Source organism: Alternaria alternata (genome assembly GCF_001642055.1).
Source record: "Alternaria alternata strain SRC1lrK2f unplaced genomic scaffold CC77scaffold_9, whole genome shotgun sequence".
NCBI lineage: Eukaryota > Fungi > Ascomycota > Dothideomycetes > Pleosporales > Pleosporaceae > Alternaria > Alternaria alternata.
Genome location: NW_017306198.1, coordinates 353,131 through 368,582, shown reverse-complemented (window position 1 = coordinate 368,582; position 15,452 = coordinate 353,131). Strand labels below are relative to the sequence as shown.

Sequence of the window (15,452 nt, the reverse complement as noted above, 5' to 3'; positions counted from 1 at the left end):
ATTGCATAGTAAGAGCCATCCTTGTTAACAATGACCATTAGTACACAAAACTAGGCCTCTAGCGGACCCAGAGGTATATTCTTCATCATCGTGGCCACGTTTGTTAAGATGTTCAAATGTAATTGTCTCGCGGTAGGCTTGCCTAATCTTTTCGATTCGAGAGCTGATGTAGGTTCTACGGACGCTGTACCACGCTTGACGGAGTGATGCCTACGCCCTTGTCAATCTACCTCAAATCTTTGTCTTGATCTCTATGTATCGCCGAGATCGTAGGCTGGTTTTGCCGCCCGCGCCGGCTCACCCGCATCCTCGTACTCGACCACCAGATGCTGCGTTCGCGTGATGCCGGAGCTTTGCTTGACGTTCTGGCTCTCGTCACTGCCGGGTCGATGGTTCGGGCCCAGAATGCTGTCCTGGCTATCGTGGCCCAGCGTCCCTTCAGAAACACCCGACTTCCCATGTTGCTTTGTTGACCGAAGAGTCTTGCTTCCGATCGTTGCGAGCTTCAACCCAGATCGATCATTCGATTTGTAGCCACCTCGGTCCCGCCCACCTCCCAAACTACTAAAGAGGCCGTGGCCAAGGAGTTGGTCGAACAGTGGCTGTAATGTTGGTATGCATGCGCCGATGATGATAGCATTACCCTCGATACTCGTCCAAACGGTAATATCGGCCGTATCGTCTATACAGTAGTCTCAGCATCTATGATTGACCTCGAACGCGGCTCTACTCACAGCTAAAATCCGCGCTCGCAAGCGCAGGTAGCCGAGTCGATTTATACACAGCTACAACTGCGGCACTAGGTCAAGCGTGAGCGAATGTTACCACATAACATATGCGAGCTTACATGGAACCTAGCCCAAGCGCAACGCTAAGGACAACCTTTTTCTTGAAGTTGATTTGCAGTTTATAAAGGACAATAGCGGGATATATGGCGAGGTAGAGATCCACTATGGCGGAAAATGCTTCACGATGGTCAGTTATTGGCCTGGCTTGCTCGTGGGAGACATACTTCCGGCTACAATGGCGTAATATATCAGAATCCATGGGCTCCAGCAGGTGCCTTGGACGGAAAAGTCCCACTGCGATCGAGTTGGCGTGCACTGCGCGAAGATGATAATAACACAGCCGAATAGGATTATCAAGCAACCACCAGATATACTCCACAGGATTATCTTGTGTCTCTTGCTAGGATTGGTGATTCTCGTCAGGAGCGCGACCACAGCTAGTTTAGGAATAGCGAACGAGAGTATCCCGGGACAGAAGCCTGCGAGGGTGTACAAGATTGCGCCGGACTTCTGTTCATCGGAGAGCAGAGCGAAGTGACGCCCGTTGCCAGCCTGCACAGCTGCTATAGTGAGGCCAAGCATGATGTAGCCACACATCTGTTCGAAGCGTCAGCGGGTTGGGTCCGTTACGCGTGCTTCGATGAGCACTTACCATTGACAAGATGATCAGCCAATCGTCAAGACCCATCATTGACAGTATTCTGCATCTGACATAGAGTCTCGCAGCAACGAAAATTGTAGCGACTGTCGTTAGTGCGATGCATACCGCCAGAACCATAGGCCCCTTGTCCTCGTGGGCGAGTTCCGGGGGGAGTTCTTGTGCTGCTGCCATGATGCAACAAGCAAAGATGCCAAAATGAAAATGAAGTGATCGCAGTATTACTGCAGCATACGCCCTTGGATCTGGGTTTGATATTCGCCCAACGGGACGTCAGACGCTCAAGCGTCTTATGCATTGCGCGTGCGAACAAAAGCATTGTTGCCTTCTGACTGGGGGCTCCGATTTGAGACGACTGCATACTCACAGCAAGACAAAGAGATCCCATCAGGCCATGGGCCGCTTTCTGAGGTAGGGGTTGCAACGATCATCCAGTGCTGAGCCGCTCTGGTGGACTAAGGTCCCACATGTATTCGCACGTACATCGGTTGCATGGATGCGACGAAATTGTGCCATGATTGCATACAACATAAGGTAGATTTTTCCAGCTTCGTGTGGACAACGTGACTTCCGTCGTTGTTTTCTCGCGCAATAAGGAGCAAGGAACAAGCTGTGATTAGTACGGAGTATGCTGCTAGGCAATGGCGGTATCCGCTTGGTCGCTCACTGACTGACGGATACCATAGAACGACTCCTGGAGCAAGCGTTGCGGCGCTTGGATCAGCTGGTTCGGTATCCACACGCCACTGGTTCGGTATCCACACGCCACTGGTTCCGAAGCGGTTATTGCCTTGGTCGCCGTGCCGCACCCTTCTTCGGTTCCAGTGCCACGGGCCGTATTGTGGGTTTTGGTCCACATCAAGTCTTTTCTCAGCGTCATTCGCATTATCCTGCGCAAGTCGAAACATCCGTTCCCGCACATGCCGCGTGCCGGGTATCTATTCCATGGCGGCATCTGTATAGCCTTCTCTTGCTGATCTTTTAGAGTTCTCAAAGACCTTCTAGAAATACCAACCAACGCGAGACCTGATGACTGACGCAGAACAATCACGGTTGACCACCTGGCGCCCATGGAGGAACCGGAGCTAATCCTAGAAATTCGTATCAGGTAATCCCTTTTACCACCGGAAAGCCATAACGATGATGCCAAGATGGGATACAGCATTGAAGTGGAGATTAGGCCTACTGACTTTACCTAAATGTCTCTCCCCTTGGTCGAAGTACGCAACTCTGGCTACGAATGCTCCGCGGACTCACCATCGCTCTGCCGGCGTATGCCAACTCAAGCTATCATCTACATCGGGTTGTTGTTCCCGTCCGTCATGGCATCCTTCTCGTCTGATAAGGTGGTGCCATGAATCAAGAGCTGTTAACCATGTTGGCAATGGTGTAGTGCATCTCTGTGGCAAGGTTGACTGGAGAGAACGGACTCGGACTTATAAGGGAAAGAGAGCACCATCATCGTCTCCGGCAATACATTAAACACATTTGGGATCTTTTCACCCTTACCATTATCCACTGTTCCGCCACCCCTTCTTCATAACGTTGGATCGTGTCTAAACTTTTGCAAAGATGCTGGTTGACGTCAGCATTGCAGTACGTGCGAACGATCCAGGTGCCGTTCCATGCCTGCTACAGAAGCTTTCGGAATTCGGGGGTAAACCCTCTGTTGATCACAATGATACTCGTATGGCAATGCTTTCGCACGCCAAAGCTCTTGTCAGGGCGTTACAGACTCCCCGCGAAACCATGATTGAACAGAATTGGGCGCAGGTATGTGTTGAATCGCTGTTCGCCTCGCCTGAGCTAAGCTGTGTTACTAGCCGGGTTGCCATACTGCCATCACAACTTGCTATAATGCAGGTGTGTTCGGAGTGCTCGGAGACCAACCGATGAAGGTCGATGACATTGCAAGCAAGCTCGGGAAGCCTCGCGAGCTCTTAGGTGGGCTCTCATGTTGGCAAATCGTTCCGGTTACTCGCTTACACTGCCAGCTCGCTTGATGAGGCACATCGCAGCCATGGGTTTCATCACTGAGACAAATAGTGATGAATACAAGGCCACAAACTTTTCGAAAGCATTGACCATACCTATCATTGGAGATGGCTACCCAGCCCTGTAAGTGTTGTGGCGTGATTGACGCAATGTTAAGATGAGTACTGGGCTAATTAAATCAGTGCTGGTGGAGCCCATGAGTCTTGCAGCAAATTCTCACAATATTTGGAGAAGAACAATTACGAACTCACTACCGATATCACAAACGGACCATACCAGTACGCATTCGGGACGGAGCTCGATATGTTTCGGTATCTGGATACCCATCCGCCTTTGGGACAGCAATTCAATAACCACATGGGTGGCTATCGGCAGGGTCGACCAAGTTGGATGGATAGCAACTTTTACCCAGTTCAAGAGCAGCTCATCCGTGGCATGGACACCTCCAAAGACGCTGTACTATTGGTAGACATCGGCGGAGGCTACGGTCATGATATCCAAGAGTTCAGGTAGGATGTCGTGCAAGCCTAAGTCTGACTCGCCTGCTGACGATACATCCAGAAACAAGTATCCTCAAGTCCCTGGTAGGCTTGTGCTACAGGATCGCCCGTCCGTTATCGAAGGAATTGAGCAACTGGATCCCATCATCGAACGTATGGAGTACGATTTCTACCTCGAACAGCCATTAAAAGCGGCTCGAGCATACTATATGCACTCCGTGTTGCACGACTGGCCCGACGATGTGTGCAGGAGCATTCTGAAGCAGGTTGCCGGCGCCATGAAGCCAGGTTACAGCAAACTGCTGATCAACGAAAACGTCATTCCAGACACGGGTGCAGACTGGCAGGCCACCGCCTTGGATATGATGATGATCACACTCTTTTCTTCAAAAGAGCGGACGTATACCCAGTGGAGCCAGCTGTTGGAGTCACCCGAGATTGGTCTTAAGATTGTGCGTGTTTACAGTGTCAAACATTCGCAGGAGAGTCTGATTGAGTGCGAACTGGCGTGAATGTTCGACGGCTGAGATGGGAGTCATTCAGACATCCGCAAGAAGTGACATCTGCAAGACATACCCACATGGCCCTAGTTCTTTCCTGAGACTGCGCACAATACATGACTTAGGCTTGAGGCAGTTCCTTGCACGTGTCTGATCTAGCTCTCTGTCGATCTTGCGTGTGGTTTGCGCCTTCCACTATAATACAGGCTGACAATACCACAGACAGCTGCTGCGCACTATCCAAGCATGAAATCTCTAGTGCACTAGCAATGCAAAGATATGTAGATCTTGCTCGCTATGCAGAATTGATTGTCGTGATGCCGATCCAGAAAAAGGAAGGTGTAGAGCCGGCGACCATTGAGAAAGCAGTGACATATCGAGGTTCTCTATCGGTGACATATCGTTTGTGAATTCGCCAACCGTATCGCCACTCACTTATTTACACGGGCAGGAATTGCGCCTTGTATACCAGATGTAAGGGGAAACGGTTTGCATCTTGACTTTCCTCGTGCGATCTTTTCCATAGGAGACTTCATCAATCACAACTTCAACATGGCCTGTGGGGGAGGCTGCTGTGGCCCCAAGAGTACAACCGCAGCTATTGTCAAGCCAGAAGTTAATCCTGGAGTGCTCACGGAGGCGGCGACGGAAACGACAAGTAACGCAATAGCGACGACGCAACCTGCAGTGGATGCAACACTGACGCCTTCCGATTCCGAACCTACAGCCTCTTGGCCTGCTGTCGCCAACCTGAAATATGCCACAATGCAGCCGAAAGGTTCATGCTGTTCACCTTCAGATCCTACGAAGTCAGACACGTCGAAGTCTCCGTGCAGTCCGTCAAAGCCAGCAGCAATTCCCAAGCCAAGCACTTCTTGCTGCTCAAGTTCAACACCTGTGGGACCAAAGCCAGCCAGCGCATGTTGTCAGCCATCGGACTCTCAGAAGTCGAGAGCATCTGAATCTTCCTGTTCTTCATCAACACCCAAAAAGCAGGAGGCACCCAACTCCTGCTGTTCGTCACCAGAATCTGTAAAGCCAAAGCTTACCAGCTCATGCTGTTCGCCGTCAGGATTCGTGAAGCCGAAGCCAGCAACCCCATGTTGCAAATCACCTACGCCGCTCGAAACGGAAATCAAGGCGTGCGGCGACAGCAGCAGCAGTTCGACTAAGGCTGATCCTGAACCTGCTTGCAGTGCCGACGCTACGGATGGCTGCTGCGCAGACGATGGGTACAGTGTCCCTGCAGACACCTGTGCCAGTAGCTGTTGCGAACCTGGGCGGAGTGATTGCGCGGGCACGACTACGAAAACATCGAGAGCATCTTGCTGCACCTCGTCACCCCAGGCATGCGCAACTATCGGGGCCAAGACATCATGCTGTTCACCCACAAACGCTTCCAAACGCTGCCCTGACAAAAAGGTAGCCCTGATCGACGCGACTGAGATTGCGAGCGGTTCGGATAACATCGACCTGGAGAAGGGCGGCGTTACACGTGAACACCTTGTCATCAGCGTATCTGGCATGACCTGTACAGGATGCGAGACAAAGCTACAGCGAACACTGGGTAGTCTCGACTACGTCAGCAAACTTCAGACCAGCCTGGTCCTTGCCCGCGTCGAGCTCGATATCAACACCAAGCTTGCGACTGCCGACGATGTGGTCAAACATCTCCACCGCACAACCGAGTTCAAATGCGAGATCGTTTCCAACCAAGGCTGTAGTCTGGATCTTATCTGTTCGGGAGACCCAGCGGCTTTTGTCGATGGGCAGTGGCCGGATGGAGTGTCAGACGTACGCCGCCTAAACAAAGATACAATCCGTGTGGAATACGATGCGAAGATTGTGGGGGCGAGGGACTTGATGTGTGACGAGTGGAGTCGGTCGTTGCAACTTGCACCGCCTTGTCCAGACTCTTCTTTGGAAGCTGGCAATAGGCATGTTCGAAACATGGGCTTGTTGACGTTGCTCTCTGCCGGATTGACCATTCCCGTACTGGTCATGGCATGGGCACCTCTTCCTGAGCGCGAGATTGCTTATGGCTCCGCGTCACTCGCCCTCGCTACTGTCGTCCAAGTTGTCATCGCCGGTCCTTTCTACCCGAAAGCGCTCAAGGCATTGGTGTTCTCCAAGGTCATTGAGATGGATCTGCTCATTGTACTGAGTACAAGCGCCGCGTACATCTTCTCAGTTGTTTCGTTCGGCTACCTAGTCAGCGGAAACCCTCTATCAACGGGCGAGTTCTTCGAGACAAGTACGCTGTTGGTGACACTCATCATGGTCGGACGATGGGTGGCATCGTTGGCGCGACAAAAAGCGGCAGAGTCCATCAGTATTCGTTCCTTACAAACCCCTACTGCCATGCTGGTCAGCGACGACGGGATGGAGAAGGAGATCGATGCTAGGATGTTGCAATATGGAGACATCTTCAGGGTCGCTCCAGACTCGCGCATTCCGACAGACGGTACCGTCATCTCGGGTTCTTCGGAAATTGATGAATCGATGTTAACGGGCGAGGCTCAGCCCGTTGAGAAGCACACCAAGTCGGCCGTTATTGCAGGAACCATCAACGGAAGCGGAACGCTTACCGTCCGCCTAACCCGTCTGCCTGGCGATAATACCATCACGACGATTGCGGGTATGGTTGACGAAGCAAAGCTTTCCAAACCCAAGATTCAAGAGATTGCCGACACTGTAGCCAGCTACTTCGTCCCTGTTGTAGTGACCCTGACAATCATCACTTTCGTCATCTGGGTCGCCATTGGGATTGCGATACGCCATCAATCAGGCTCAGAAGCGACCATCGAAGCCATCACGTATGCCATCACAGTCCTAATTGTCTCGTGTCCTTGCGCTATCGGTCTCGCGGTTCCTATGGTTATCGTGATCGCGTCCGGCGTCGCAGCGAAGCGCGGTGTTGTCTTCAAGACGGCAGGTAGCATCGAAGTCGCGTATAGAACGACCGACGTGGTGTTCGACAAGACGGGTACCTTGACAGCAGGAAAGCTGGCGGTGGTGCATGAGGAGTATGTTCAGGGTGGTAGTGCGGATGACGCCAAGTTACTTTTGGGTTTGCTTGGCAATGTCAAACACCCCGTGTCGGCGGCCATTGCAACACATCTCGCGTCGCGAGGTCTATCAGCTACAACCGTACCAGACGCCAAGGTGGTCACCGGCAGAGGTGTCCATGGGATGGCCAATGGTAAGAAGCTACGCGCCGGTAACTCGAGATGGCTTGCGCTTTCCGAAGATCCGCGTGTCCGCTCCATGCTGTCCCAGGGTTTCACCACCTTTTGCTTCACCATCGACAGCACTCTAGTAGCTATCTATGGTCTGCAGGACACATTACGACCAGACGCAGCATCCACCATCGATCATCTCCAACGCAGCGGCATCAACGTCCATGTACTGTCTGGCGATGATGATGGCGCTGTTAAGGGGATTGCCTCACAGCTCGACGTACCAGAAGAGAATGTTCGCTCTCGTTGCTCACCTGCAGATAAGCAAACTTATATTCAGAGCCTTCTCGCAGCACCTTCAACAGCTCTTCTGACTGGCAAGTCCCGCAAGCCGATTGTCATGTTCGTTGGGGACGGCACAAATGACGCTGTTGCCCTTGCTCAGGCCACAATCGGCGTTCATATGTCGAGCGGTACTGACATCGCACAATCCGCTGCCGATGTAGTTCTTGTCCGTCCTAGCCTGTCAGGCGTACTGACCATTATCAATGTGAGTAGGAAAGCGATACATAGAATCGTTTTCAACTTTAGCTGGAGTTTCGTATACAACACTTTCGCTGTACTGTTGGGTGCGGGCGCCTTTGTGCACGCGAGGATTCCGCCGGAGTTCGCGGGTCTCGGGGAACTGGTCAGTGTACTACCTGTGGTGTTGGCAGCAGTCTTGTTGAGATGGTCGAAAGTCTAAGGATCGTGGCATATGTAAATCGCAGTTAACGTGTTACGAGTTGAACAATGTCACGTCATGTATCCAGAATGCAATGTAGACAATGGTTCATGTTCTCTTACAAAACTACACTACTCAAACATGCAGAGTCTAACGGGGTATCATGCAACTCGACAACTGCCTTCCCAGCATCCGGTTCCCTTAGGGTAGGAGTTTCTGCTCAAACTCATGTCGCTCGCGGTACTTAGCCAGAGCGATTGGGACTTCTCCGCTGTACCCCAGTTCGCCTTGCGCCTTTTCTAATTTCCTTGTCACTTTGCCTACCAGCCGTGCGATCCAGCGATCGTTGGCCATGGCATGTACAGTGTTCTGGCCAGCTTTTCGCATGCCCACCATAGTCTTGTTTGATGCTTCTTTGAAGCCAGTGTCAACCTTCTTGAGGAATGCTTTGAAGCTCTTGTCCTCATTACCATTCAGCGTGGTCTGTGACATTTCGCTGTTATTAGTATTGACTGAAGCAAGACTGCTTGCTTCGCTATCAGTAGTGCTGACACGCTTCAGTTCGCGTAGAACTTTGGCCTCCTCAAAGTCCTTGTCCGACTCGATGACTTTGGTAGCTTTCACGATCGCAGCGACGAAGTTAAGAAGATCTTGATGGAATTGCGCTGGGAGGTGAGCATGTGCACTAACGTGCATGGACGCTTCGTCTTTCTTTAGCTTTTCAAGCTCTTTCCGAGCTAGGATTTGCTTTGGCGTAGGTTCGGCTTCGTTGATGGCAGACTCCATCTCCAAAAGGTCGAAGTCGCTCTTCTTCTCAGGGAAGATGTGCTCATGGTGTGGAAATAGGAACATTGGAATTGTGAGAACGGCATCGGCACCTCCTAACCGCACAACTTGCTTAAGCTCGACGGCGTCTGGGAGGATTCTGTAGGCCATGACGTCGGAGATCTTGAAGTGAGTCTGAATGTTGTAATTGGTGTTGATGGGGAAGTGGGCTTCGCTAGCCATCGGGCCCAGCTCTACAGCGAAGTTGGCATCTGCGCACCAAGCTGATATCCGCGCCTCCAATCTACGAATCTCCGCGTCTTGGGATGAGTAGTGCTTGAAAAAGTACTGTCGCATCAAGGCCGTGAACCACTTCCCTGACCCAGCTGCAGTAATGGACTTGAACTTGACAGGATGGAAGTAGCAAATGGGACTCAGCATCAATCGGTATAGGAAAGGCAACCGATGTAGAAATTTCTTTACGTTCGGGTATGATGTTTTCCGAAGAGTGGAGACTCTGATCGATTTGGTAGGTGGGTGAGGTATGGATGGTTGTCCATGGATCTGGGTACATATTGCTGCTCGGAAGTCATCCATGTTATCAATGTCCAAGCGGACGCCTGGCTCTTCTTTCGACTTCTTGGCATCTTTGGCGTCTTTTTCGTCATCGGATGAACCAGCCTCAGCTCGTGCTTTCGAGGCCTCTACCAGTGTCTGTTTCGCCTTTGTAATAGCACTTGTGTCGTTGATGTAGCGTACTAGCTCTTTGTACTTCTTATGGGCCTGCTCTTCATCTGGTGACACTTTCTTAACGGACGAGAATGCGGATGCAGTATCTTCAGCCTCAATTGGCTTTTTTCCAGCTGTCAGGTTTCGGACCATATCAGCCGGGCGGCCATTGGCTCCCCCTTTCATTGTCGCTGCTCTGAGAATAGCCGTATTGGTGACAACCACGGAATCGTCGTCGTCTGGCTCCGGGATACCATACTGCACATCCCCAAAGGTGACTTCCCAATCCCCACCCTTCACATTCGCATAGACGTCGTCAACAGTTATCTCTCGGAACAGTGGTACCGTAACTTTATCAACTTGAATGCCAAGCTCGATATCGTCCGAGAGCTTTATGCCAGCCTCGACTCCATGAGCAACGAGTGTCATTGTTGAAAGCGAAAGCGTAACCCCGCGGATTACGAAGAGTCCCTTGACTTCGGTGTCGATTTCCAGGGCAGGCAGATCAAAAAAGGCTACTTGATCGTTGATAAAATGGAGGTCTCGTAGGAACGTCTTTCGTAAAGTGCGACGTGCCAGTGCAGCAGGTGCTTCAAATTGGAAGAGGCAGGTAATGAAGAGTACAGGCCAACAAAAAGCCCAGAATACCCAGTACAGAAGCCACGAAGTCGCACATACGGCGTACACCAAGTTTACTGTCGCGAAGATAGTCCAGACAGGAACAAAAGGCAGGATGCGATGCCCATACGCCTCGCCAAGTAGGATTGCGTAGACGAATATGGGCGCTCCGGAGATGACCCATCGCAACGGCCAGGAGAAAGAAAGTGCTGCTAGGAGGGTTCCGGCGAGGAAGGCATTCGGTATCAGTCTGCTCGTAAGTTCTCGCCCTTGTTCAATCGATGGCGCATCTGTAGTCGGCGAAGGAACCGCTTTTCGTTTGGAAGCGGCCGGCGCCTCACGTTTTGCGGTGGAATCCATGCCGTGGAGGCTGCGGAAAGTGTAAGAGGAATGTCACAGGTAGTAGAAATTCCGATGGAGAGAATGCATGGTGTTTGTGGCATACGACTAGTGCAAGTGCGAACGCGGCGGTCATCAAGCAACTGGTTCTTGTGACGTCATGGTCCTGTTCGAGACTACCCCCGCACAAAAAGAGGCAAGAGCACTCCGGGCCAGACCTGATTTGTCGCTGAAGGGGGTATGATGAACGATATGGCTGGCCAAGGCATTTTTGTATAACCGTTGGATCACCGCTTGCAGCATGCCGATCGCCGTCTTGAAAGCCTGCCTTGCAAGGTTTCCATGTCGTGAACGGTGACGTAAACGCGCTAGTACTCGTTCGTCATTGCGATATTGACATCCGCGTCTTGCCAGATTATTTCCGTAAACGGTCTATGTATGGAGAGAGCGTATACATTGTTTGGGGACGATCAGTTCATTTTCTATTCATGTACGACCTGGCGGAATTCCACCCCAGGTCCCATTTGAGAACCATGTGCCTGCTCTAGTGAAGTCGCTGTATGCTACGCTGCCGAACAACTGGTAGCTAATAAATCCAAACCGGAAATATTCATCCTGCCCACCGTCTGACCGATTCCAAGTGAAGTTACCTTGATCACTCCCACCAGAGCCACGATATCTCTCTACATCGTTGACCACCACACTCACGCCCTGGTATCCGCGGAGTAGGCTCTCCCATGCGAAGGTGATGCTCGAGCCATTAATGACAGGCTCAAGAATAGCTGGGATACCCGACCCGAGCTGTCCATCACCTCGTAACGCCGCTGCCGTTTGTAGGATGGAATCGAAGTTCCAGCGTGCAATACCGTTAACGAACAGTCCGACCAGCAGACCTTGGCACAACAAGCTCACGCGGGTCTGCAGCGCGGTGCCTGGAAGGAGTAAGAGAGCAATGATGTAGTGGTGTATCCTAAGTGTGAGTTTCGGCATAGCAGCGAGTATACCCAGGCCAAGGCCTAGTGTAGCATATAATGCAAGATAGCGTGGCAGTCGCCCTTCCCTGCGGAAGCACCATGCTTGGTATAGAACAACAGCGAACAGGATAATCACAATGATTACCAATGCTGTGATAGCGCCCGGTTGTTGGCGGATGTCGTTTCCTGTGAGCCGCTGTATGGGTATACGTTCAAACGTATAGTTCCCTAGTGCGCCAACCCAAGCCCCACCTACCCAGAGCACGGTCTTTTCAACTTGTGCCTTGCAATTGCGCAGGGATTTGCGGACACTGAATTGATAGAAGAGGGCGGCAGCTAACGCAGCGGGCAAGAAGCGGCCGAGTGTTGTAGAAGCCAAGGAGGCGTAGTTCGAGTACGAAGGCGGATCCGATGCCATACCAGTCTGGAAGAACAATATTGTAAAAATGGGCGCAAAAAAGGTGACAGGACTTGTGGTGAAGATGCCGAACAGAGCAGTAAAGATTGTCGAGAGGATAAGCAGGTTCCAGCGCGGATCCTCACATTTGGCCGAAGCCTGACCAAATGTGAATGCCATTGGAAAGTGCGAGTCAAAGCCAATACTGCTTATGCCATGCCGTGTAACAGCGCCGAAACTGTCTCGCTCTCCTATTAGAGAAACGACACCACAGCCACCGTAGCCATCGTTGATGACTCCAGCGTGAATAGCCGCTGAGCAAATGAATGAGTCTCCGCGATATACCAACGCATCATTCTCAGGACCTGGAGCACCTCCAACGACCAAGGATCGGTAGTTTATGACTTGCGGTCCGATTGCGCGAGGGTTGAGCACCTGGGCGCTCGAGCATCCGGCGGGGCAGTTGAAGGCAAACGAAGCATTGGAGAAGGGGAAACAATTACGGCCGTCGGGCCCACAGCTTTCTGGGGATGACCTGGCGACGATCAGCACAGTCACGATAGCTTGGGGTATAAGAGGAGAAGCCATACCACAGATTGTTGACACACGACAGCTTTACCGGCGCTCCGAACCCTCCAATGTCAGAAGGAAGCCCACCATCACTGACGACTACAGCGAACGTGACAATCCATACAACACATGCGATAGCGTAGATGCAAATGCGCTCCCACTCTGGCAGTCGCGCGAGCAACCGGACAGGCAGTGTTTGCCAGCGCTCGAGAAAAGGCGTGATGGTGTATCTGCTCGGCGGCTTCGGCCCCTTCACCCACTCGACCACCTTCCGGCCCCAACGAGCGACAGGTGCTGGCGTGCATTCCCCCAGCTTCCTTGTCCATGGCGGGGTACGACGGGACTGGCGGTGCGGTGCGACAAGTTCTGTGCTCTGGCCACTCGGTGTAACTCGATCGCGGTTGTCATCGCGTTTGGTCCCATGCTCCAGGTCGATGGTCTCCGGAACCACGCGATCGGGAGTGTCGCGTGCTGCCATTCGGGGGTACAGATGGGAAAAGAACGACGACAGCGGCTATGCACACGCGACTATCATGTTGAAAATGATACCGAAAAACGCGATGGGTATACGAGAGACTATTGACTTAGGACCAAAGTGGCGCACGGCAAGCATCATCGACTCGGAAGGATGATGGACTGATCCATTCTGCCGCGCCACAGGCCTCAGATACGCAGGTGGTTCCGATACACTAAATGGCCGCGTGACGAGCCAGGTCGCGTAACGAGCCACCCCACCATCCCAACATTGCGCGTCGTCCCAACTTCAACGCGTCATAACTCCACAACCATGGACCCGATTCAAGAAGCGATTGAATATATCGAATCGCGTGAGGCTGGAGATGGTTTCTCGTACCGCCAAGTTTCAAAAATATTCGGAGTTGATCGAACAACGCTGTCGCGGCGGCACAAGGGTTCGCAGGGCACCCGTGAAGCCAAAATAGCAAATCAACAACGACTCAACCCACAACAAGAGCAGGAGGTTGTCAGTCACATAGACAGAGCTACAAGAGATGGTCTACCGCCTACAGGTAGTATTTTGAAGAATTTCGGATCTGCTGTTGCGCAGCAAGAGGTCTCCGATAGCTGGGTTAAGCGGTTTCGCCGTCGTCATCCCGACAAGCTCATCACCAAATGGGACACCGGTATCGATCGTGAGCGTCACGTAGCTGACAGCAAGTATAAGTACGAGTTGTACTTCAACTTGCTGCACTCTGAGATAGTAGAACACGGGATTGACGAGCGCAATACGTACAATATGGATGAGAAGGGCTTCTTTGTTGGTATCGCCAACCGCAGAAAGAGGATCTTCTCCAAGGCAGTTTGGGAGGCGGGAGAGCGTACCCAGGCGATGAGGGATGGTAACAGAGAATGGATTACGCTGTTAGCTTGCGTATGCGCTTCTGGAGATGCACTGCCGCCCGCTCTCATCTACCAGGGCACCTCTGGGGTTTAATTAAGCTGGGTTCACGACCTTCTGGAGACCTAAAACCACCAAATATTTGTATCCCACTCAGCTTCAGGATGGTCCAACAACGAGTTAGGTCTTGCCTGGCTTCAACAGGTGTTTGAACGTCATACAGCAGCCAAAGCTCGCCGTTAATGGCGCCTTCTCATCCTTGACGGGCACGGCAGCCACGTTACGCCCGAGTTTTTGGAGTTTTGTGAAGCCAAACGTATTATGGTTATGGTGTATCCTCCCCATTCAACCCACAGCTTACAGCCGTTGGATGTGGTTCTCTTTGGGCCGCTTTCGAGTCACTACACCGAGCAGCTTACTTAACACCTCCAGCGAACCTAAGGCCTCTCAAGGATCACTAAACAGGACTTCTATTGTCACTTTTGGCCGGCTTGGAGCTCTACAATGACTCACGATCTCATATTGAAGAGTTTTCAAGCTACAGGCGTATGGCCGATGGACGCAAGCCGGGTACTTTAACGCTTCAACAACAACGCACAACAACAAGATAACGACCTAGGAATTAGGGAGCAAGGCGACGGCGATAGCTGGCCTCAGCTGCGCAAAATTTTTGACGCTGCGGTAGCTGACAAGGCCAAAATTGAAGCCAAACGGCTATCCTAAGGCTTGCACTCGCTGCAGGTCAACAACGCGATTCTCCACGCCGAAAACGAGGAGCTACGGGCTGAACTCAACCTCATTCGAAAGCGCCCGATCAAGTCTACAACACTGACTACACGAGAAGGTGATGAGTGGCACGGCGGAGCTGTATTCTACAGTCCCAGGAAGCTTGCCAGCGAGCGCGCGCGCAAGGCCGCAGAACTGGACGAAGCCGCGGAGCTACAACTCCAAAAGGCTCGCGATAGAGAGATCAAAGCGGCAGAAGCAGCTGAGAAAAAGCGCTCTCAAGAAGCTGCAAAGTTGGCTCGACAGCAAGCCAAAATTGCTAAGGATGCGGAGGAGCAACGGCAGCGTGAGGAGAAAGCTGCCGCGCGGGAGCTCAAAAAGCAGCAATAATAAGCTGCAACCGCTCAAAAAAGTCGCGATACAGCAAATAAGCGTAAGCGAAAAGCCTCACCTAAGCTAGCAAAAAAATCGACAAAGCGTCGTCGTGCTGTTGCTTCATTAAGTCGGGTGGTTGAGAGTCCGCCTCGGGCGCCCTCCCCACCCAAATTTGGCCTACACACCCGCCGACTCAAGACGCCAGCGAGATACAAGTAGTGCAAACGCTTTAGTAGCGTCTATATATTAATACACCAA

General features: G+C 52.0%; 7 protein-coding genes across 7 annotated transcripts; 4 read left to right on the top strand and 3 right to left on the bottom strand.

Moving 5' to 3' along the window:
- Positions 1–1,760, bottom strand: CC77DRAFT_849568 (hypothetical protein). Its single transcript, XM_018533419.1, has 5 exons — positions 1,441–1,760; positions 1,013–1,385; positions 848–965; positions 735–799; positions 1–682 (listed from the first exon to the last, which is right to left on the bottom strand). The coding sequence occupies exons 1-5, from the start codon at positions 1,618–1,620 to the stop codon at positions 252–254; spliced, it is 1,167 nt and encodes a 388-aa protein (XP_018386507.1). The 5' UTR covers positions 1,621–1,760; the 3' UTR covers positions 1–251.
- A 1,258-nt stretch (positions 1,761–3,018) lies between these two features.
- CC77DRAFT_1030711 (S-adenosyl-L-methionine-dependent methyltransferase) lies at positions 3,019–4,453 on the top strand (the record flags this gene model as incomplete). The annotated part of the gene is made up of 5 exons (XM_018526607.1): positions 3,019–3,219; positions 3,270–3,390; positions 3,465–3,564; positions 3,624–3,950; positions 4,003–4,453. The coding sequence occupies 5 exons, from the start codon at positions 3,019–3,021 to the stop codon at positions 4,451–4,453; spliced, it is 1,200 nt and encodes a 399-aa protein (XP_018386506.1).
- Positions 4,454–4,993: 540 nt separating this feature from the next.
- CC77DRAFT_1030727 (heavy metal translocatin) lies at positions 4,994–8,365 on the top strand (the record flags this gene model as incomplete). The annotated part of the gene is made up of 3 exons (XM_018526608.1): positions 4,994–5,583; positions 5,680–5,822; positions 5,868–8,365. The coding sequence occupies 3 exons, from the start codon at positions 4,994–4,996 to the stop codon at positions 8,363–8,365; spliced, it is 3,231 nt and encodes a 1,076-aa protein (XP_018386505.1).
- Positions 8,366–8,442: 77 nt separating this feature from the next.
- Positions 8,443–11,093, bottom strand: CC77DRAFT_1040128 (hypothetical protein). The gene has a single exon (XM_018527193.1). It carries the CDS (start codon positions 10,814–10,816, stop codon positions 8,546–8,548), a length of 2,271 nt encoding a protein of 756 aa, XP_018386504.1. The 5' UTR covers positions 10,817–11,093; the 3' UTR covers positions 8,443–8,545.
- Positions 11,094–11,243: 150 nt separating this feature from the next.
- CC77DRAFT_1019877 (hypothetical protein) lies at positions 11,244–13,388 on the bottom strand. The gene is made up of 2 exons (XM_018524934.1): positions 12,757–13,388; positions 11,244–12,701 (listed from the first exon to the last, which is right to left on the bottom strand). The coding sequence occupies exons 1-2, from the start codon at positions 13,212–13,214 to the stop codon at positions 11,282–11,284; spliced, it is 1,878 nt and encodes a 625-aa protein (XP_018386503.1). The 5' UTR covers positions 13,215–13,388; the 3' UTR covers positions 11,244–11,281.
- On the top strand, positions 13,140–14,565 carry CC77DRAFT_849744 (hypothetical protein). Its single transcript, XM_018533421.1, has one exon. It carries the CDS (start codon positions 13,524–13,526, stop codon positions 14,187–14,189), a length of 666 nt encoding a protein of 221 aa, XP_018386502.1. The 5' UTR covers positions 13,140–13,523; the 3' UTR covers positions 14,190–14,565.
- A 32-nt stretch (positions 14,566–14,597) lies between these two features.
- On the top strand, positions 14,598–15,413 carry CC77DRAFT_1030705 (hypothetical protein; the record flags this gene model as incomplete). The annotated part of the gene is made up of 3 exons (XM_018526606.1): positions 14,598–14,663; positions 14,835–15,165; positions 15,214–15,413. The coding sequence occupies 3 exons, from the start codon at positions 14,598–14,600 to the stop codon at positions 15,411–15,413; spliced, it is 597 nt and encodes a 198-aa protein (XP_018386501.1).
- Positions 15,414–15,452: the final 39 nt, after the last annotated feature.